Raw genomic sequence first — 23044 nt, forward strand, 5'->3', positions numbered from 1 at the left:
TGCCCCGTACCGGCAGTAGAAGGGGTCCAGATATTGTAGCCGAGGAGTGGGCTTCAGGAGTAGCCCAGGAGCCCTAGCCGGGAGATGGATCTAGCATGGGCTTGCCCCAGGCCAGTTGGTGCTTGCTCTGGGACAGAAACGTTAGCCAGGAGAAGTCAACCCGGGTTGCGGTTAGCTAGCTGCCATGATCCAGATGAAAGGGTTCAGAGTTTGCGATAGGAATCCGGTGATATGGACAAACAAAAACAGAACCCACAGAGCCCGAGGACAGCAACACAACTAGACCCAACCAAATCATGACAAAACAAAAAGATAATTACTTGACACATTGGAAAGAATTTACAAAAAAACAGAGCAAATTACAATGCTATTTGGCCCTAAACAGAGAGTACACGGTGGCAGAATACCTGACCACTGTGACTGACCCAAAATTAAGGAAATCTTTGACTATTTACAGACTCAGTGACTCAGTGCTATTGAGGAAGGCTGTCGAAGGGAAGACCTTGCTCTTAAGAGAAGACAGACTATGTGCATACTGCCAACAAAATGAGGTGGAAACTGAGCTGCACTTCCTAACCTCCTGCCCAATGTATAACCATTTTAGAGACACATATTTCCCTCAGATTACACAGACCTACAAATACATTTTGATAAACACCCATATCAATTGGGTGAAATACCACAGTGGGCAACCACAGCAGCAAGATTGGTGAACTGTTTCCACAACAAAAGGGCAACCAGTGAAGAACAAACACCATTGTAAATACAAACCATATTTATGTTAATTTCTTTTCCCTTTGGTACTTTAACTGTTTATTATTTCAACACTGTATGTAGACGTAATGACGTTTGAAATATTTGTATTATTTTGGAACTTTTATTAGTGCAATGTTTACTGTAAATGTTTTATTGTTAAATTTGACTTTTGTTTATTATCTATTTCACTTTCTGTGTCACTGTAAACATATGTTTCCCCTTAAGTTGAAATTGAAAAATCCCCTTAAGAGAGAGAGAGAGGAAAACAGGACAGAGCAGATAGAGTGTCCCAGTTGGCTATTCTCCTCTTTCCTCATTACACATGAGACAGTTCCCATTAAAGCCCTCTGCACTTAACTGGATTGCAGCAGAGTTAAGGCACACATACTCTGTGTTCTGGCCTGGGCTTGGCAAAAGGGTGTCAGCTTTAAACTGATTTCAGATCTTCGAAAAGGGGATGGGAATGTGTTTACACACATTGCTTATAGGTTTGGTTTCCAATTTTTATTTCAACCTGGAGAACAATAGGATGGGAAAACTTTCCATTTGAATTTAGGCCCTATCAATAAAATAGTCAACATAACCTTTAGTTGATAAAGCTTTCACAAGTTAGGCCTAACATAACATTACAAGATGTGTGTTATTGGTTTAGGCTCCTGCTTCATGTTTTTTTCTTCCAGTCAATCAGGTTGAGTGAGTTTCAGCCTCTGAGAGAGCCTACAGGTCATTCAATGATTGAATGATGTGTAGCATATTGATATATGCAACATAGGAAGTAGTTTGCAAGAGAATTAAAGGCTCAGTGCAAAAATATTAATATCAAAAGTATTAATATATATATATATATATATATATATATATTTTATATGATTTTTCAGGGGGTGCTGCAGCACCCTCAGCACCTCTACTACCCACGGTTATGCTATGCAATATTTGTTCTCCCACAAATAGGCTACTGTATTTGTGTGGCCAGGTTAATTATTCGATTGGTCTGAATAGCTAGCAGTCTATTTTCACTTTTCACTCAGGCTTAGACACTGTGCAATAGAAACGTGTCCTTACATCACCCTTGGAATGCTCGAACCACGACCGCTACAGCCGAAGAGACACACACACCCACTTTTAGAACAGACACGCACTAGACTAGAATAGTGGGGTTGATACAACCGTCTCACATTAGACCGGAGTTTGCTTTTCAATTAATTTATTTGGAATTCTGCAGTGAAAGCGCCTGCGCCAGCTAACTGTACGTGACGTCAAAACCAACATGGCGGTCAAGGTGACTTCGGCATCGCTTGCTTTACGTTTCAGAAATCGCTTTTAATGTTGTCTGCATGTTTGATCTGTTTTGTATTGGGTATATGACTATATCGTTTAAAGGATTACTTGAGTCTCTTTTTGTCGGGTGTAGGGCATTCATTGCTCCGTGCATCACTGCGGTAACGCCCGGTCTCTGGCCTTGAATGAATATCCACAAGGCGGAGTTAGCGATAAGGCTAGCGTCTACATCTGATTAACATTGCGATACTAGCTATTTACGAACTCACAAGATTGTGCAATAATGACAACCGCATCACTCAACTACCATCGTGTGTCTAAATACCCTCTTATCCGTTCTGCTCTTTGCTGTTTTAAACCTAACGAGTCATTTGAAGAAGGGTTTGTGTCTTCATCTTTTGAGTAACGTTACTGTAGCTAACTAGCCAGTAGCTAGCTAGTTAGCAGTAGCAGTGTTTCCTGGTCAACTCACCTGCAGGAACAGTTGGTGTGATACTTTACATTAGCATTCGTTTTGACAATAATTATATGTCTTGTAGGTTAGCAGTCTTTCAAGTCCTCTTTGCTTTTGGAATCTTTTCATTTGAAATTTCAAATTGCAAGGAGACACACTTTATCCCAGTGTCAGCTAGCTAGTATTGATTACAAAACCAAACAGCTAGTTAGTTAACCGTTTACATTATGTAAATGTAACTAGTCGCTGTGTACTTTCTGCAGAACGAGTCATTACCTTAACATTTTTATCTTAATCATATTGCTTGGCAGGTGCAATCCACCAAACGGGCAGACCCGAGCGAATTGAAGGTTATCTTTCAGAAGGTAAGAACAACTATTTGTCCTTCAATTTTTAGCCTGCCTCAAATAATCACTATGCACAGTTTATATGCAAAGTGACTCACAATCTCAGCTTGGAATCAGCTACCCTCCCTAAATCCTAACCTCCGCCATCAGGAAGATGATGCGAAATGGAGTTCCTTGGGGAAACATCTAGGGTCACAATCCCCCCAGGGTGAACTGAAGTCATGATTTAGCTTGAGGGAATCTTGTGGGGAGCTGTGTCACCATGCTCTTTAAAGACCAACCCACACACTTTATGTAGTTCTGTCCTTGAGCTGTTCTTGACTATTAATGTAAAGTATTATTACATGTTTTGTGTGAACCTTAAGAAGAGTAGCAGCAGTTTTTGCAACAGCTAATAGGAATCCTAATAAAATACCAAAATACACACAACATACACATTCATGGTGAAAGGTGTATCTCAAGTGTTTCCACTTCATCTGTTCTACATGGACAAGAGGCTATAGAGTATTAATGCACCCTATGCATTAAATCACTGAGAAGCGTAGGCTGTAACATGTATGGGCATGGCATGAGTGCCCGGCTGGTAGCAAACATCAGTGTCAGTTAACCTTGCCACAAGAAATCCCTCTGCCATAGCTTGAGTCATGTGACATTTGCCTGTGTTTGAATGTGGCAGGCATTCTGTGATGGAGTAAGCAAGCATCTATCGGCTGAATTACAAAGCTAAACGCCTGTGTTCACACTGTGGGAGGGCTGTCAGTTCTGCCTGTTTCCCTTCCTGGCAGGGCACCTATACACAGAGTGTACAAAACATTAGGAACACCTTCCTAATATTGAGTTGCGCCCCTTTTGCCCTCAGAACAGACTCAATTCATTGGAGCATGGACTCTACAAGGTGTCAAAAGAATTCCACATGGATACTGGCACATCTTGACTCCAATGGTATCCATAGTTGTGTCAAGTTGGCTGGATGTCCTTTGGGTGGTGGACCATTCTTGATACACACGGGAAACTGTTGAATGTGAAAAACCCAGTAGCGTTGCAATTCTTGACACACTCAAACCAGTGCACCTGGCACCTAATAACCTGTTCAAAGGCACTTAAATATTTTGTCTTGCCCATTCACTCTTTGAATGACACAGATATACACAATGTCTTAAGGCTTACAAATCCTTCTTTAACCTGTCTCCTCTCCTTCTACACTGATTGAAGTGGATATAACAAGTGACATCAATAAGGGATCATAGCTTTCACCTGGTCAGTTAGCCGATGGTACATTAGGCTATACAAAGGGGGTTATACACATTTTACATACTGTATGTCATGTGAGAGTTTAGAGGTCATGTATTAGTCAAAACATTGAAAGATTTACAGCATTTAGTATTCAGAATTTCTCAGAACCCGCTGAAGCTGTGAGTTCCATGTTGAACATAAATAAGGGCTCTTCTAAAGTGTATTCACAGTTGCACACTGTTGTGCTTGATCCTTCATGGCTCTGTGGATGAAACAGCAGTCCGTGCCTTGTATGGGCTAATAGAGCTACTGAAAACATAACATAAAGCCTAAGATGGCTTAGCTCACAAAGCTGGGGCGACAGCTAGTCCGAGCCGACTAGATGAAAAATTGGTCAGTGTGCCCTTGTGCTAGTTTCTTAACACTAATTGCTCCTGTCAGTCGCTCTGGATAAAAGTGTCTGCTAAATTACTAAAATGAAAGGTTAGTTAAAGATACCTTACACAAAATACTTTCTACAAAGTTCTTATTCCTCTAAGGAATCTTTGTAAATAGGCTAGTTCACCTTTAGTTGTCAGTCGGACATGTCAAGTCATATGCATAACTGCGGGTAGGTGTGCTGAGGGTGCTGTAGCACCCCCTGAAAAATCAGAATTTAAAAAATGAACTGTATTTAAAAAAATGGTGCACTGGGCCTTTACCAGTATTAGCAGACCAATATTTGTTGCGCAGCAAAAAAATCATTCAATCTCCGCTTTAGCAAGAAAGTTACTTGTATAATGAAGAACAGTATCTTGCAGGATTCAATAGTTGGAATTGTAAGAGTTGTTGCCCTGTCCCTTTATCTGTGATGTCATTCTAATGGAATCCAGAAAGAACAAAACCCTGTTCTCAAACATTTACATCAAATTAAATATTTTTCTTGATCAAATAACATGAAAAACAACCACTTTGTACAGTATTAATTTACCATCCTTACAAACCACTTAAATGTAAATGTATATTACTGTATTGTACATAGACTGGTCATCTTGGTTTGTACCTGTAGACTTTCCATCACCATGATGGAAAAACATTTAGTGCATTGAGACATCAAGTGGTTTGTGGTGATGTGGCTCAGTTGGTAGAGCATAGCGCTTGCAATGCTAGGGTTGTGGGTTCGATTCCAATGGGGGGCCAGTATGAAAATGTATACACTCACTACTGTTATTTGCTCTGGATTAGAGCATCTACTAAAATGTAAAGGAAACTGAAATGTTCATTTTAATGTAGAAAAAGTTGCATTTGCAAAGTATTTCAAGAGACTGGAAAACATTTCAAGGAAGTATTTTTATAGTCCATAAGTATTTTCATATTAACTGTTTTGTACAGATAATTATCAAACTCAAGTCACATGCTGGTAAACACTCACACATTTAGTTTAAATTATTTTCACAAAAGTAGTGCACTGGGCCTTTGCTAGTCCTGTGTTAGTGGTCTGATAAAGACATGGGCAAGAAAAAAAATCGCAGCACCCCCAAACTACTTTCTGTGGCTATTGTCATACGTAGTTATATTTGGAGAGTGATGCTCATTGATTGAGTATATCTTATGTATATATAGGCTTTCCAGTTGTTCAGACAGTGTCTACACACAGTGCACAGTTTATACTGCCAGAGTGTGAGGCCTTAACAAAATCAATGCCCTAATCGTGTGTGTCTACCCGGGAAGAAGTAAGAGCCACATTATAGCGTCACATTTAGAACCACCTTAGCGTGCCAGTGTGTTGGATAAGCGTTAAGTCAGGAACTCAAACTCCACCTGTATGCATTCTATCCTAACCCCCCTCAACATGTCAGTGTTTAGCAGGAAACTCAAACTCCACCTGTATGCATTCTATCCTAACCCCCCTCAACATGTCAGTGTTTAGCAGGAAACTCAAAATGACGTGATGTGGGTTTCTGTCGTAACCCTTCTAAGCATGACAGAGGAGTTGATAATGCTCAGGGTTATGATTGTTATAACAGTACAAGGAAGGGACCCAGTGTGACTCTGTCATAACCCCTCCAGCATGCCAGTGTGGTGGATGCAGATGGCGAGAAGTTGATGACCCCGGGGGACTTTGTGCAGAAATACCTGGGCCTACACACACAGATCCATCACAACCCCAAAACTGTCCAGCTCATCGCAGGTGTAGCTGATACCACCAAGGACGGGTAAGGAGCTGCCTACATTCACCCTCTCTCTGTCATCCTCCTCTATGTCTATCTTTATTTCGCACACCCTCTCTTCACCAAAAGATGGGTAAAGAGCTGCCTCCCTTCTCTCTCTCTGTTCTCCTTTTCTGTGGAACAGTTGCTCAAGCATCCTGACTTGTCTCCTTCCCTTTCTATTTCTCTCTCCTGTGTCTCATTTCAATTCAAAGGGCTTTATTTGCATGGGACATATGTTTACATTGCCAAAGCAAATTAAATAGATAATAAGAAATACAAAATTTACAGTAAACATTACACTCACAAAAGTACCAAAGGTATAGAGACATTTGAAATGTCATATTATGGCTATATGCAGTGTTGTAACAATGTGCAAATAGTTAAAGTACAAAAGGGAAATACATATGGGTTCTATTTACAATGGTGTTTGTTATTCACTGGTTGCCCTTTTCTTGTGGCAACAGGTCATAAATCTTGAATTTGTTTTGAGAGCCAGGTCTGCCTACAGTGGCCTCTCAATAACAAGGCTAAGCTCACTGAGTCTGTACACTGAGTACTCTCTGTGCCAAATAGCATTGTAGTTTACTCATTTTTTTTCTTTTTTCCCCCCCCCCAATGTGTCAAGTAATTATTGGGCAGCGATTACAGCCTCGAGTCTTCTTCGGTATGACGCTACAAGCTTGGGACTAGAGGTCGACCGATTATGATTTTTCAACGCCGATACCAATTATTGGAGGACCCCCAAAAATCGGGATCGGCCGATTAAAAAAAAAAAATAAAATAAAAATAAATAAAAATATATATATATATATATATATATATATATATATATATATATATTATTAATAATAAAAAAAAGTAATAATGACAATTACAACAATACTGAATGAACACTTGTTTTAACTTTATATAATACATCAATAAAAATCAATTTAGCCTCAAATAAATAATGAAACATTTTCAATTTGGTTTAAATAATGCAAAAACAAAGTGTTGGAGAAGTAAAAGTGAAATATGTGCCATGTAAAAAAGCTAGGGTTTGAGTTCCTTGCTCAAAACATGAGAACATATGAAAGTTGGTGGTTCCTTTTAACATGAGACTTCAATATTCCAAGCTAAGAAGTTTTAATATAGTATTTATACAAATATTTCTCTCTCTACCATTTGTATTTCATATACCTTTTGACTATTGGATGTTCTTATAGGCACTATAGTATTGCCAGTGTAACAGTATAGCTTCCGTCCCTCTCCTCGCCCCTACCTGGGCTCGAACCAGGAACACATTAACAACAGCCACACTCGAAGCAGCGTTACCCATCGCTCCACAAAAGCCGCGGCCCTTGCAGAGCAAGAGGAATAACTACTCCAAGTCTCAGAGCGAGTGACGTTTGAAACGCTATTAGTGCACACCCAGCTAACTGGCTAGCCATTTCACATTGGTTACACCAGCCATTAGGCTGATAGACTTGAAGTCATAAACAGCGCTGTGCTTGCGAAGAGCTGCTGGCAAAACGCATGAAAGTGCTGTTTGAATGAATGCAGGCAGATGTCAAATGTCAGTAGACATTTGACTTCAGATTCTAGTTAGGGCGATCAAGTTTTTTCCATATTTTTATATATATTTTTAAAATATTTTTGTATTTCACCTTTATTTAACCAGGTCGGCTAGTTGAGAACACCTTTATTTAACCAGGTAGGTCAGTTGAGAACACCTTTATTTAACCAGGTAGGCCAGTTGAGAACACCTTTATTTAACCAGGTAGGCCAGTTGAGAACACCTTTATTTAACCAGGTAGGCCAGTTGAGAACACCTTTATTTAACCAGGTAGGTCAGTTGAGAACACCTTTATTTAACCAGGTAGGTCAGTTGAGAACACCTTTATTTAACCAGGTAGGTCAGTTGAGAACACCTTTATTTAACCAGGTAGGCCAGTTGAGAACACCTTTATTTAACCAGGTAGGTCAGTTGAGAACACCTTTATTTAACCAGGTAGGTCAGTTGAGAACACCTTTATTTAACCAGGTCGGCCAGTTGAGAACACCTTTATTTAACCAGGTAGGTCAGTTGAGAACACCTTTATTTAACCAGGTAGGTCAGTTGAGAACACCTTTATTTAACCAGGTAGGTCAGTTGAGAACACCTTTATTTAACCAGGTAGGTCAGTTGAGAACACCTTTATTTAACCAGGTAGGTCAGTTGAGAACACCTTTATTTAACCAGGTCGGCCAGTTGAGAACACCTTTATTTAACCAGGTCGGCCAGTTGAGAACACCTTTATTTAACCAGGTAGGCTAGTTGAGAACACCTTTATTTAACCAGGTAGGTCAGTTGAGAACACCTTTATTTAACCAGGTAGGTCAGTTGAGAACACCTTTATTTAACCAGGTAGGTCAGTTGAGAACATCTTTATTTAACCAGGTAGGTCAGTTGAGAACACCTTTATTTAACCAGGTAGGCCAGTTGAGAACAAGTTCTCATTTACAACTGCGACCTGGCCAAGATAAAGCAAAGCAGTGCGACACAAACAACACAGTTACACATGGAATAAACAAACATACAGTCAATAATACAATAGAGAAACGGTCTATATACAGTGTGTGCAAATGAGGTAAGGCAGTAAATAGGCCATTGTGGCGAAATAATACAATTTAGCAATTAAACACTAGAGTGATTGATGTGCAGAAGTTGAATGTGCAAGTAGAGATACTGTGAAGCAAAACAATTATAATAACAGTATCGTGATGAGGTAGTTGGATTGGCTATTTACAGGTGCAGTGATCTGTGAGCTGCTCTGACAGCTGGTGCTTAAAGCTAGTGAGGGAGATATGAGTCTCCAGCTTCAGTGATTTATTTTTTGCAATTCGTTCGTCATTGGCAGCAGAGAACTGGAAGATGAGGCGTCCAAAGGAGGAATTGGTTTTGGGGGTGACCAGTGAAATTTACCTGCTGGAGCGCGTGCTACGGGTGGGTGCTGCTATGGTGACCAGTGAGCTGAGATAAGGCGGGGCTTTACATAGCAAAGACTTAGAGATGACCTGGAGCCAGTGGGTTTGGCAACGAATATGAAGCGAGGGCCAGCCAACGAGAGCATACAGGTTGCAGTGGTGGGTAGTATATGAGGCTTTGGTGACAAAACGGATGGCACTGTGATAGACTGCATCCAATTTGCTGCGTAGAGTGTTGGAGGCTGTTTTGTAAATGACATTTCTGAAGTCACAGATTGGCAGGATAGTCGGTTTTTCAAGGGTATGCTTGGCAGCATGAGTGAAGGATGCTTTGTTGTGAAATAGGAAGCCGATGATAGATTTAATTTTGGATTGGAGATGCTTAATGTTGGTCTGGAAGGAGAGTTTACAGTCTAACCAGACACCTAGGTATTTGTAGTTGTCCACATATTCTAAGTCAGAACCGTCCAGAGTAGTGATGCTGGACGGACAGGCAGGTGCGGGCAGCGATCGGTTGAAGAGCATGCATTTAGTTTTACTTGCATTTAAGAGCAGTTGGCGGCCACGGAATGAGAGTTGTATGGCATTGAAGCTCGTCTGGAGGTTAGTTAACACAGTGTCCAAAGAATGGCCAGAAGTATACAGAATGGTGTCGTCTGCATAGAGGTGGATCAGAGAACCACCAGCAGCACGAGCAGCATCTCACTGTCTCGTCTCTGTCAGCCCAAAGTCTAATCATGTCCAAGTTGCCTGACAACACGTGCACAGAGGTTATCCACCAATCACAACCCTAGACAGCCTTTCACAAATCGTAACCACACCGGAGAAGTGTAGCGGCGGTAAGAGTTCCACCAAAATGGAAAGTGAGGAAGCCAGCTCAGCCTCTTGTGAAGCTGAAATCATCCCAAAAAGGGCAGCAATGTTTTTTCAGACATATGGAAATGGTTTGGGTTTAAGGGGTCTGATGTTCAGCAAACGAATGTCCTGTGCAAAATGTGTCGAAAGACAATTGCTACGAAAAGCAGAAGTACAACAAACCCTTTACATCAGGAATGGGAGGAATGCGTGAGACTATGCCGATTCCAGTCGCCCAATTCCCAAAATGTCTGCTAAAAGACAAACTACCATACCCAAATTAGTTTCAAACGTAAACCCTTATGACAAGAAAAATTTGAGATAACGGATGCAGTGACCTATTTTATAGCGAAAGATATGCTTCCAATCTTTACAGTAGAAATGCCAGGCTTTAAAAAGCTGCTAGGTACAATTAACCACAAATATCAGCTACCAAGCCGCAAGTGTTTCTCAGAGGCCAGGTGCTGCAAACTGTTCTAGTGCCCTCGCCAATTCATTGATATATATGTTGAAGAGGGTGGGGTTTAAGCTGCATCCCTGTCTCACCCCACGACCTTGTGGGAAGAATTGTTTGTGTTTGTGTACATTCATTTTATTATGTTTTATGTTTTTCCCCCAACACCAGTTTCCATAACTTTTGAATAGCAGATCCTCTTGCCAAATTGAGTCATAAGCATTTTTTAAGTCAACTGAGCATGAGAAGACTTTGCCTTTGTTTTGGTTTGTTTGTCAATTAGGGTGTGCAGGGGGAATATTTGTTCTGTCGTACGGTCATTTGGTAAAAAGCCAATTTTTGACATTTGATCAGTACATTGTTTTCACTGACGAAATGTACAAGTCTGCTGTTAATGATAATGCAGATGGTTTTCCCAAGGTTGATGTTGACACACATCCCACGGTAGTAATTGGGGTCAAATTTGCCTCCACTTTTGTGGCTTGGGGTGATCAATACTTGGTTCCAAATATTGGAGAATATGCCAGAGCCGAGGATGATATTAAAGAGTTTAAGTACAGCCAACTTGTGGGGTGTATATTTTATAATTTCATTTAGGGTACCATCAATACCACAGCCCCTTTGGTGTTGAAGGGTTTGTCACTTCCCCCCCACTGTTCGTGTGGGACTATTTGCATTTGGCCAAGACTCCTTTTGAAAAAAAAGAAATGTAATTACATTTTTTTTAAGGCCTTCTTTGTTTTGTCTATGAACATCCCCCCACTGTGAGGTAATACAGAATATTGCAAATCCTCTAATGTTAATGACTGGGTTCTTTCTTGTCCATTGTATCTATGAAGTTGTGTTTAAATTGCTCAGCCATTACTATTGTATGCGGTATTAATGTTTGGATTACCCCTGTGCTGTGACGTGTGTGTTAGCCAGTGGAGAGAGAAGATTTCTGGCAAACAGGCTACCCTCTCTTCGGCTGATGTGTGTCTGGTAGCAGTACTCCATCTATCCTCCTCTTTTCCTTTCAGCAGGGTTAATACCTGCATAATATTTATCTTTACCCCTCTCTTACAATACCGCTACACAGACACAAGCAGTTTCCAGGTAGCCTAGCGTCAGGTAGCCTAGCGTCAGGTAGCCTAGCGTCAGGTAGCCTAGCGTCAGGTAGCCTAGAAGTTAGTGTTGGGTCAGTAACCAAAAGTTGCTGGTTCAAATACCAAAGCCAATAAGGTAAAAAAAAATCTGCCTGTGCCCTTGAGCAAAGCACTTTACCCTAACATTCCCCAGGGGGCAGGCACACTACTATTATGGCTGACCCTGTAAAACCGCACATTTCACTGCACCTATCTGATGTACAGTAGTTCCAGTCAAAAGTTTGGACACACCAATTCTTTCAAGGGTAGTTCTTTATTTTTACTATTTTCTACATTGTAGAATAGGGGTCAACTGATTTTATGATTTTTCAATGCCAATACCGATTTATTGGAGGACCAAAAAAAGCCGATACCGATTAATCGGACGATTTTTATATATATTTGTAATAATGACAATTACAACTACTGAATGAACACTTGTTTTAACTTAATATAATAAATCAATAAAATCTATTTAGTTTCAAATAAATAATAAAACATGTTCAATTTGGTTTATATAATGCAAAAAATAAGTGTTGGAGAAGAAAGTAAAAGGGCAATATGTGCCATGTAAAAAAGCTAACGTTTAAGTTCCTTGCTCAGAACATATGAAACATGGTGGTTCCTTTTTAACATGAGTCTTCAATATTCCCAGGTAATACGTTTTAGGTTGAGGTTATTATAGGACAATTTCTCTCTATACCATTTGTATTTCATATACCTTTGACTATTGGATGTTCTAATAGGTACTTTAGTATTGCCAGCCTAATCTCGGGAGTTGATAGGCTTGAAGTCCTAAACAGTGCAATGCTTGAAGCACAGTTAAGAGCTGCTGGCAAATGCAGGAAAGTGCTGTTTGAATGAATGCTTACAAGCCTGCTGCTGCCTACCACCGCTCAGTCAGTCTGCTCTATCATATCATAGACTTAATATAATAAAACACAGAAATACGAGCCTTAGGTCTTTAATATGGTCAAATCCGCAAACTATCATTTTGAAAACAAAACGTTTATTCTTTGTGAAATATGGAACCGTTCTGTATTTTATCTAACGGGTGGCATCCGTAAGTCTAAATATTGCTGTTACATTGCACAACCTTCAAAGTTATGTCATAATTATGTACAATTCTGGCAAATTAATGACGGTTTTTGTTAGGAAGAAATTATCTTCACACAGTTCACAACGAGCCAGGTGGCCCAAACTGCTGCATTTACCCTGACTCTGCTTACACAGAACGCAAGAGAAGTGAAACAATTTCATAGTTCAACGAAATTCATGTTAGCAGACAATATTAACTAAATATGCAGTGTCGTGGTAATTTCCTGTATTACTAAACATTGAGCGAGCAAACCACACAAGTCAGAGTTATATTATAAAGTCCATCTTTAATTATATATGAGCTTCGCCATAGCCCTGTGACTCTCAGATCAATTCAGTGTCTATAAATGAATTCTCTGAGAGTGCTTACAAAACAATTCTTAGTATCATTTATAGCTAAGACACACCCATCTGAACTCACATGACGAAACACTTAGGAACATTACAAAGGAAGACTTTACTTGAGAGAGGAGTATCCCATAGCTAGATAGCATTAGCTATAAATTATTGTTCAGTTTGCTCTCTTAGATGAGATTCTAATCTCGTTCTTGGTACCACTTAGGACCAAAACATTACCTCATCCAATGGCATATATCAATTGTCAATTCTAGATACTCCCATCTCAAATACAACCCCTCCTGGACAAGCTCACAGAGACAGTGAGCATCTTAGGTCATAAACTAAATCAAGATAATGGCAACCTCAGAGGGGACATACAATAGTTAGACACATTCCCATAAGAAGACAAGCCTCCATTCTGTCTTCCTCCCCTTCTGATATTCTTCATAGCATCACATGGTTTAACAGATACAATGACATATGAAGACCAGCCTGACCTCTCCCCTCTCTGGGCCCCTAGTGACTAAGCCCTGGAGAAGAGAGAACTGCAACTACCAGTATAGTCCAAAAATAAGATAAAACATCTTATTTATCTATGTTACCTAACTAATTCTGATTCAGCCACGACAGCAGGTATTGATTTTAAGAAAGGCGTTGATGTTTAGGGTTAGGTACACTGGTGCAAAGACGGTGCTTTTTTTCGCGAATGCGCTTGTTAATCACCCGTTTGGTGAAGTAGGCTATGATTCAATGATAAATTAACAGGCACCGTATCAATTATATTCAACGCAGGACAAGCTAGATAAACTAGTAATATCATCAACCATGTGTAGTTAACTAGTGATTGTTAAGATTGTTTTTTATAAGATAAGTTTAATGCTAGCTAGCACCTTACCTTGGCTCCTTGCTGCACTCGCATAACATGTAGTCAGCCTGCCATGCAGTCTCCTCGTGGAGGGCAATGTAATCGGTCATAATCATTGTCCAAAAATGACGATTACCGATTGTTAGAAAAACTTGAAATCGGCCCTAATTGTTTGGCCATTCCGATTAATCGGTCGACCTCTATCGTAGAATAGTTGTGAAGACATCAAAACTATGAAACAACACACATGGAATCATGTAGTTACCAAAAAAGTGTTAAACGTATCTAAATATATATATATTTTTATATTCTTCAAAATAGCAACCCTTTGCCTTGATGGCGGCTTTGCACACGCTTGGCACGGTGCAGAACCACACATCTGTGTCATTCAGAGCTGATTAAAAGTAATGACCTACAAGCAGCAAATCCCCAATGAACCTTCTAATTTTAGTTCAGTCTGGAGAAACCATGCAGTATTTTTAGAAATACTGCATGGTCTAATCTCACCCTACATCATTGTTGACATTTTTCTGATGTTTCAGCGAAAGCTGAGCCTTTCTCCTTCTGATTGGATGTTGTGTAACTGAAGCTTTGTCCTGCATGACTTCATGTGTGTAATGTGTTTTAATGTTGCCTCTCTTTCTCTCTTTCCACAAAACACACACAGGCTGATCTCGTTCCAGGAGTTCTTAGCATTTGAGTCGGTGCTGTGTGTTCCGGATGCCCTCTTCATCGTAGCCTTCCAGCTGTTTGACAAGACTGGCACTGGAGACATCTCTTTTGGTACGTTACTGTGTGTACATGCTTTCGTCAACTGTTCCCATGGTTTCAGCCCAGAAAATGTTGCAATAATTTAATTGTTCATGGGATTACGATTTAGCACACTATTACGTTCTCTCTAAACCACTCTCTCACACACTTTTTAGTGCTTGAGAGGGGGTGTGTGTGCCTGGCATGCCTAATACAAATTGTTAGTATACTCACTCAGCCTAAAGGTTACTGTAATTCTAAATCTGATGAATCTGGCATAGAATCAGAATGAGTAGAACAGATTGTCCCTGTGTTCACAGAAAGAAACAGATTTCTGAGATGTGAAGACATTTTAAAATGGTACACCCAATATGGCCGCCTTTTCTCCCAACACAACATTGCATTCAATGGCAAGCCCATTCTACTCATTCCAATTCTATGGTTCTCTCTCACTTTATCCTCCCCTTTAACAGAGAATGTGCGGGACATCTTCAGCCAGACCACAGTGCACCACCACATCCCCTTTAACTGGGACTGTGAGTTCATCCGCCTGCACTTTGGACACGATCGCAAAAAACGCCTTAGCTACCTCGAGTTCACCCAGTTCCTACAGGTACGCACGCACACACGCGCGCACGCGCACACACACACACACACACACACACACACACACACACACACACACATACACACACACACACACACACATACACACACACAGTCTTCTTTGTCTACAGGAGTTACAGTTGGAACATGCGCGCCAGGCCTTTGCCCAGAAGGACAAGAACAAAAGCGGCACAATCTCTGCCATGGACTTTAGTGACATCATGGCCACCATCCGACACCACGTGCTCACACCGTTCGTGGAGGAAAACCTGGTTTCGGTAAGAGCGTGTGTGTACTGTAAATGTGATGGTGTGTTGGGGAGGTCAGGGGGAGGCCTGGCTGTTCTAACCCTCCTCTGTGTGATTGTTCTCCCAGGCTGCGGGGGGCAGCACCTCTCACATGGTCAGCTTCTCCTACTTCAATGCATTTAACTCTCTCCTAAACAACATGGAGTTGATCCGCAAGATCTACAGCACACTGGCCGGTAGCCGCAAGGATACACTGGTCACTAAAGGTAACACACTGGTCACTAGGGGTAACACACTGGTCACTAGGGGTAACACACTGGTCACTAGGGGTAACACACTGGTCACTAGGGGTAACACACTGGTCACTAGGGTTAACACACTGGTCACTAGGGGTAACACACTGGTCACTAGGGGTAACACACTGGTCACTAGGGGTAACACACTGGTCACTAGGGGTAACACGTATTCCCATCCATACCAATCGTATACCCTTCCACACACACTGTACTGTACCGACACACCAGGGTTCTCCCCAAAGAATGCGAGAGGCACTGCTCCACCTTTGTGGACTGGCTGCTCCACTATGTAATACAACAAATACAAAATTAACTACTTTTATTTAATATTAGCTTTTTTGTTGCGTTTTTCTCATTAGGCATTTTTAGTCCAAATTTTTAGTCCAATTAGTCCAAAGGGGGCACTACCACCCTCTGGGTCTCCTCCCCGGCCGTACTCAGCAGAACCACCTTGTTAAAAAATCCTGGGGAGTACCCTGTTCCGGACATGTGAGAGGAGTAGTGGGATCACCCTTCCCAGTCATCTGTTAGCTGCCAGCAGAGGAACTGTCATGTTGAAGAGTCTTGGCGAGCTCTCTCAATCTCTATGTAGTATGTCTGTGTTATGCAGACTTGTTAACCATCTCTTTTTCTCTCACACTGTTTCTCTTCCCCTCTTCCTCCCTCTTGATCTCCCTCTCTCTAGAGGAGTTTATCTTTGCTGCTAACAAGTTTGGCCAGATCTCTCCCATGGAGATCGACATCCTGTACCAGTTATCAGGCCTTCACTCCCACTCTGGGTAAACACATGCATGAGTATCGCTCTTCAGCCTTGCACTGTATGCATAATGTATGTGTGCCTTACCAAACATACCTGTTCAGAATGCTGGGGCAAGCTTATTGTATACTGTCTGGTAATGGAGCTGTGTTTTGCCTCAGACGTCTGAACGTTTCTGACATTGAGAGGATAGCCCCACTGGAGGAGGGAGCACTGCCCTATCACCTGGCTGAGATACAGAAACAGGTAAGAGACCTGTCTGTGTGTGCTAGTGTCAGTGTGTGTGCTAGTGTCAGTGTGTGTGCTAGTGTCAGTGTGTGTGCTAGTGTCAGTGTGTGTGCTAGTGTCCGTGTGTGTGCGCCAGTGTCCGTGTGTGCGCGCCAGTGTCCGTGTGTGCGCGCCAGTGTCCGTGTGTGCGCGCCAGTGTCCGTGTGTGCGCGCCAGTGTCCGTGTGTGCGCGCCAGTGTCCGTGTGTGCGCGCCAGTGTCCGTGTGTGCGCGCCAGTGTCCGTGTGTGCGCGCCAGTGTCCGTGTGTGCGCGCCACTGTCCGTGTGTGCGCGCCACTGTCCGTGTGTGCGCGCCACTGTCCGTGTGTGCGCGCGCCACTGTCCGTGTGTGCGCGCGCCACTGTCCGTGTGTGCGCGCGCCACTGTCCGTGTGTGCGCGCGCCACTGTCCGTGTGTGCGCGCGCCACTGTCCGTGTGTGCGCGCGCCACTGTCCGTGTGTGCGTGCGTGTGTGCTTGCTAGTGCGTGCGTGTGTGCTTGCTAGTGTGTGCGTGTGTGCTTGCTAGTGCGTGCGTGTGTGCTTGCTAGTGCGTGCGTGTGCGCTAGTGTGTGTGTGTGTGCGCTAGTGTGTGTGTGTGTGCGCTAGTGTGCGCTAGTGTGTGTGTGCGCGCGCTAGTGTGCGCAAGTGTGTGTGTGTGTTTGCGCTAGTGTGCTCTAGTGTGTGTGTGTGTGTGTGCGTGCTACTGTTTGTGCGCTAGTGTGTGTGTGCGCGCTAGTGTGTGTGGGTGTGTCAAATAAAACTTTATTTGTCACATACACATGGTTAGCAGATGTTAATGTGATTGTAGCGAAATGCTTGTGCTTCTAGTTCTAAACATGCAGTAATATCTATCAAGTAATCTAACAATTTCATAACTACCTTATACACACAAGTGTAAAGGAATGAATAAGAATATGTACATAAAAATATATGAATGAGAGATGGCCAAACGGCATAGGCAAGATACAGTAGATGGTATAGAGGACAGCATATACATATGAGATGAGTATGTAAACATTATATAAAGTGACTAGTGATACATTTATTACATCACATTTTTTATTATTAAAGTGAGCTGGAGTTGAGTCAGTGTGTTGGCAGCAGCCACTCAATGTTAGTGGTGGCTGTTTAACAGTCTGATGGCCTTGAGATAGAAGCTGTTTTTCAGTCTCTCGGTCCCAGCTTTGATGCACCTGTACTGACCTCGCCTTCTGGATGATAGCGGGGTGTACAGGCAGTGGCTCGGGTGGTTGATGTCCTTGATGATCTTTATGGCCTTCCTGTGACATCGGGTGGTGTAGGTGTCCTGGAGGGCAGGTAGTTTGCCCCCGGTGATGCGTTACTACCCTCTTGAGAGCCTTACGGTTGTGGGCGGAGCAGTTGCTGTACCAGGCGGTGATACAGCCCGACAGGATGCTCTCGATTGTGCATCTGTAAAAGTTTGAGTGGTGACAATCCAAATTTCTTCAGCCTCCTGAGGCGCTGTTGCGCCTTCAACACACTGTCTGTCTGGGTGGACCATTTCAGTTTGTCCGTGATGTGTACGCCGAGGAACTTAACTTTCCATCTTCTCCCCAGTGTTGAGGATCAGCGGGGTGGAGATATTGTTTCCTACCCTCACCACCTGGGGGCGTCTCGTCAGAAAGTCCAGGACACAGTTGCACAGGGCGGGGTCGAGACCCAGGTTCTCGAGCTTAATGGCGAGTTTGGAGCGTACTATGGTGTTAAATGCTGAGCTGTAGTCTGAACAGCATTCTTACATAGAAGTCTGCGACTGGGCTGGTTTTCTTTTTGTAGTCCGTGATTGACTGAAGACCCTGACACATACCTCTCGTGTCTGGGCTGTTGAATTGCAACTCTACTTTGTCTCTATACTGACGCTTAGCTTGTTTGATTGCCTTGCGGAGGGAATAGCTACACTGTTTGTATTCTGTGATGTTTCCGGTCGCCTTGCCCTGATTAAAAGCAGTGGTTCGCTCTTTCAGTTTGTGTGTGCTGGTGTGTGTGTGCTAGTGTGTTTGTGTGTGTGTGTGTGCTAGTGGGGGTGGGTGTGGGTGGGTGGGTGGGTGTGCTAGTGTGTGTGGGTGGGTGTGCTAGTGTGTGTGGGTGGGTGTGCTAGTGGGGGTTGGTGTGTGCTAGTGGGGGTGGGTGTGGGGGTGGGTGTGCTAGTGTGGGTGGGTGTGCTAGTGTGTGTGGGTGGGTGTGATAGTGTGTGTGTGCGCGCGTGTGTGTGCGCGCGCGTGTGTGCGCGCTCAAGTAAATGAGCATGCATGTGTGACTCTCTCTCTCTGTCCCTCTATAGCAGAGCCAGGGTGATGGTTCCAGGTCAGTGTTGCTGCAGGTTGCAGAGTCAGCCTACCGTTTCAGCTTGGGCTCAATTGCTGGAGGTAAGGGACTGGGGAGGGGTAAGGGACTAGGGAGGGGTAAGGGACTGTGGAGGGGGTGATGCAGTAAGGGACTGGGGAGGGGTAAGGGACTGGGGAGGGGGTGATGCAGTAAGGGACTGGGGAGGGGTAAGGGACTGGGGAGGGGGTGATGCAGTAAGGGGCTGGGGAGGGGGTGATGCAGTAAGGGGCTGGGGAGGGGGTGATGCAGTAAGGGACTGGGGAGGGGGTGATGCAGTAAGGGACTGGGGAGGGGGTGATGCAGTAAGGCACTGGGGAGGGGTAAGGGACTGGGGAGGGGGTGATGCAGTAAGGGACTGGGGAGGGGTAAGGGACTGTGGAGGGGGTGATGCAGTAAGGGACTGGGGAGGGGTAAGGGACTGGGGAGGGGGTGATGCAGTAAGGGGCTGGGGAGGGGGTGATGCAGTAAGTGACTGGGGATGGGGGGTGATGCAGTAAGGGACTGGGGAGGGGGTGATGCAGTAAGGCACTGGGGAGGGGTAAGGGACTGGGGAGGGGGTGATGCAGTAAGGGACTGGGGAGGGGTAAGGGACTGGGGAGGGGGTGATGCAGTAAGGGACTGGGGAGGGGGTGATGCAGTAAGGGACTGGGGAGGGGGTGATGCAGTAAGGGACTGGGGAGGGGGTGATGCAGTAAGGGACTGGGGAGGGGTAAGGGACTGGGGAGGGGGTGATGCAGTAAGGGACTGGGGAGGGGGTGATGCAGTAAGGGACTGGGGAGGGGTAAGGGACTGGGGAGGGGGTGATGCAGTAAGGGGCTGGGGAGGGGGTGATGCAGTAAGGGGCTGGGGAGGGGGTGATGCAGTAAGGGACTGGGGAGGGGGTGATGCAGTAAGGGACTGGGGAGGGGGTGATGCAGTAAGGGACTGGGGAGGGGGTGATGCAGTAAGGTGCTGAGGAGGGGGTGATGCAGTAAGGGGCTGGGGAGGGGGTGATGCAGTAAGGGGCTGGGGAGGGGGTGATGCAGTAAGGGACTGGGGAGGGGTAAGGGACTGGGGAGGGGGTGATGCAGTAAGGGGCTGGGGAGGGGGTGATGCAGTAAGGGACTGGGGAGAGGGTGAGGTAAGGGACTGGGGAGGGGGTGATGCAGTAAGGGACTCGGGGAGGGGGTGATGCAGTAAGGGACTCGGGGAGGGGGTGATGCAGTAAGGGACTTGGGGAGGGGGTGATGCAGTAAGGGACTCGGGGAGGGGGTGATGCAGTAAGGGACTCGGGGAGGGGGTGATGCAGTAAGGGACTCGGGGAGGGGGTGATGCAGTAAGGGACTCGGGGAGGGGGTGATGCAGTAAGGGACTGGGGACGGGGTGATGCAGTAAGGGTGGTGGGGAGGGGGTGATGCAGTAAGGGGCTCGGGGTGAGGTAAGGGACTGGGGAGAGGGTGAGGTAAGGGACTGGGGACGGGGTGATGCAGTAAGGGTGGTGGGGAGGGGGTGATGCAGTAAGGGACTCGGGGTGAGGTAAGGGACTGGGGAGGGGGTGAGGTAAGGGACTGGGGAGAGGGTGAGGTAAGGGACTGGGGACGGGGTGATGCAGTAAGGGTGGTGGGGAGGGGGTGATGCAGTAAGGAGCTCGGGGAGAGGGTGAGGTAAGGGACTGGGGACGGGGTGATGCAGTAAGGGTGGTGGGGAGGGGGTGATGCAGTAAGGGACTCGGGGTGAGGTAAGGGACTGGGGAGAGGGTGAGGTAAGGGACTGGGGACGGGGTGATGCAGTAAGGGTGGTGGGGAGGGGGTGATGCAGTAAGGGGCTCGGGGAGGGGGTGATGCAGTAAGGGGGGTGGGGTGGGGTGGGGTGAGGTAAGGGACTGGGTTAGGTAAGGGATAGGGGTAAGGTTTCAGGTAAGGGATAGTACATTTGAAATATTTCCAGTTTCAATAGCAGACTTAGAAGCTCATTTGAGATGGTTCAAATCTTCTGTGTATGTCGACAGACATGTTTAACTATAGAATAATTTAACTATAGCATATTAAACGGAACAGAAGTTCTACCAACTGGGGACATTTGGACTATTTCTAGGCGGTTTAGGGTTTAAATTAGGGGGCCTCCCGAGTGGTGCAGTGGTCTAAGGCATAGCTAGGTGCGTCACTACAGACCTGTGTTCGATCACGGGCTGTATCACAACCGGACGTGATCGGGAGTCCCATAGGGCAGCGTACAATTGGCCCAGCTTCGTGGGGGTTTGGCAAGGGTTTTGCCGGGGGGCTTTACTTGGCTCATCGAGCTCTTGTGGCAGGCCGGCAGTGAGACGAGATCGAAAAAGGGGGTAAAATACAACAACCAAAAATAAAAACAATTAGGCTTGCTTGTTGAAGGTTAGGTTAAGGTTAGGTTAGGTTTCGGGGTTAGCGAAAATAGGATTTTGAATAGGAATCAACTGTGTCCTCACAAGGTTAGTAAAACAAGACTGTGTGTGTGTAGCTACGGGAGCCACGGCGGTGTATCCTATAGACCTGGTTAAGACCAGGATGCAGAACCAGAGGAGTACAGGCTCGTTCGTAGGAGAACTGATGTACAAGAACAGCTTTGACTGTGCCAAGAAGGTGCTGCGCTATGAAGGTTTCTTCGGCTTCTACAGAGGTACGGACAGACACCTCTTCCCCTCATGGCTGCTCTCCTGATCACTCTTCTTCCCCTCATGGCTGCTCTCCTGATCGCTCTTCTTCCCCTCATGGCTGCTCTCCTGATCGCTCTTCTTCCCCTCATGGCTGCTTTCCTGATCGCTCTTCTTCCCCTCATGGCTGCTCTCCTGATCGCTCTTCTTCCCCTCATGGCTACTCTTCTGATCGCTCTTCTTCCCCTCATGGCTGCTTTCCTGATCGCTCTTCTTCCCCTCATGGCTGCTCTCCTGATCGCTCTTCTTCCCCTCATGGCTGCTCTCCTGATCGCTCTTCTTCCCTTCATGGCTGCTCTCCTGATCACTCTTCTTCCCCTCATGGCTGCTCTCCTGATCGCTCTTCTTCCCCTCATGGCTGCTCTCCTGATCGCTCTTCTTCCCTTCATGGCTGCTCTCCTGATCACTCTTCTTCCCCTCATGGCTGCTCTCCTGATCACTCTTCTTCCCCTCATGGCTGCTCTCCTGATCGCTCTTCTTCCCCTCATGGCTGCTCTCCTGATCACTCTTCTTCCCTTCATGGCTGCTCTCCTGATCACTCTTCTTCCCCTCATGGCTACTCTTCTGATCGCTCTTCTTCCCCTCATGGCTGCTCTCCTGATCGCTCTTCTTCCCCTCATGGCTACTCTTCTGATCGCTCTTCTTCCCCTCATGGCTGCTTTCCTGATCACTCTTCTTCCCCTCATGGCTGCTCTCCTGATCACTCTTCTTCCCCTCATGGCTGCTCTCCTGATCACTCTTCTTCCCCTCATGGCTGCTCTCCTGATCGCTCTTCTTCCCTTCATGGCTGCTGTTTTCCCCTCTATCCATCTCTTCTGCTCTTTATCTCTCTTTCTATCCCTGTCTCCTCCACTCTTTTCTCCTGTTCCACATTTTTCATATCCTGCTCTTCTTTTACCTACACTCAGCAAAAAAAGAAATGTCCTCTAACTGTCAACTGTGTTTATTTTCAGCAAACTTAACATGTGTAAATATTTGTATGAACATCACAAGATTCAAATACTGAGACATAAACTGAACAAGTTCCACAGACATGTGACTAACAGAAATGGAATAATGTGTCCCTGAACAAAGGGGGGGGTCAAAATCAAAAGTAACAGTCAGTATCTGGGTTGGCCACCAGCTGCATTAAGTACTGCAGTGCATCTCCTCATGTACTGCACCAG

The 23044-nt window shown here is 44.8% G+C and overlaps 1 protein-coding gene across 2 annotated transcripts in view; it reads left to right on the forward strand.

Annotated features, from left to right (window-relative positions):
• Positions 1–1851: 1851 nt before the first annotated feature.
• Positions 1852–23044, forward strand: part of slc25a12 (solute carrier family 25 member 12) — a 28079-nt gene continuing 6886 nt past the window's right edge. The window contains exons 1-11 of one of the 2 annotated variants that reach the window (XM_036986302.1): positions 1852–2035; positions 2800–2853; positions 6118–6263; positions 14609–14724; positions 15165–15304; positions 15429–15575; positions 15673–15811; positions 16527–16620; positions 16760–16844; positions 19167–19251; positions 21686–21844. In XM_036986302.1, the coding sequence (XP_036842197.1) occupies positions 2024–2035; positions 2800–2853; positions 6118–6263; positions 14609–14724; positions 15165–15304; positions 15429–15575; positions 15673–15811; positions 16527–16620; positions 16760–16844; positions 19167–19251; positions 21686–21844 (1177 nt within the window). In that variant the 5' untranslated portion in view covers positions 1852–2023. Of the gene's footprint in view, positions 2036–2063; positions 2416–2799; positions 2854–6117; positions 6264–14608; positions 14725–15164; positions 15305–15428; positions 15576–15672; positions 15812–16526; positions 16621–16759; positions 16845–19166; positions 19252–21685; positions 21845–23044 lie in introns of those variants that run through there. The other variant, XM_036986303.1, reaches the window with a different exon arrangement.

This window comes from Oncorhynchus mykiss, chromosome 8 (assembly GCF_013265735.2).
Source record: "Oncorhynchus mykiss isolate Arlee chromosome 8, USDA_OmykA_1.1, whole genome shotgun sequence".
Lineage (NCBI taxonomy): Eukaryota > Metazoa > Chordata > Actinopteri > Salmoniformes > Salmonidae > Oncorhynchus > Oncorhynchus mykiss.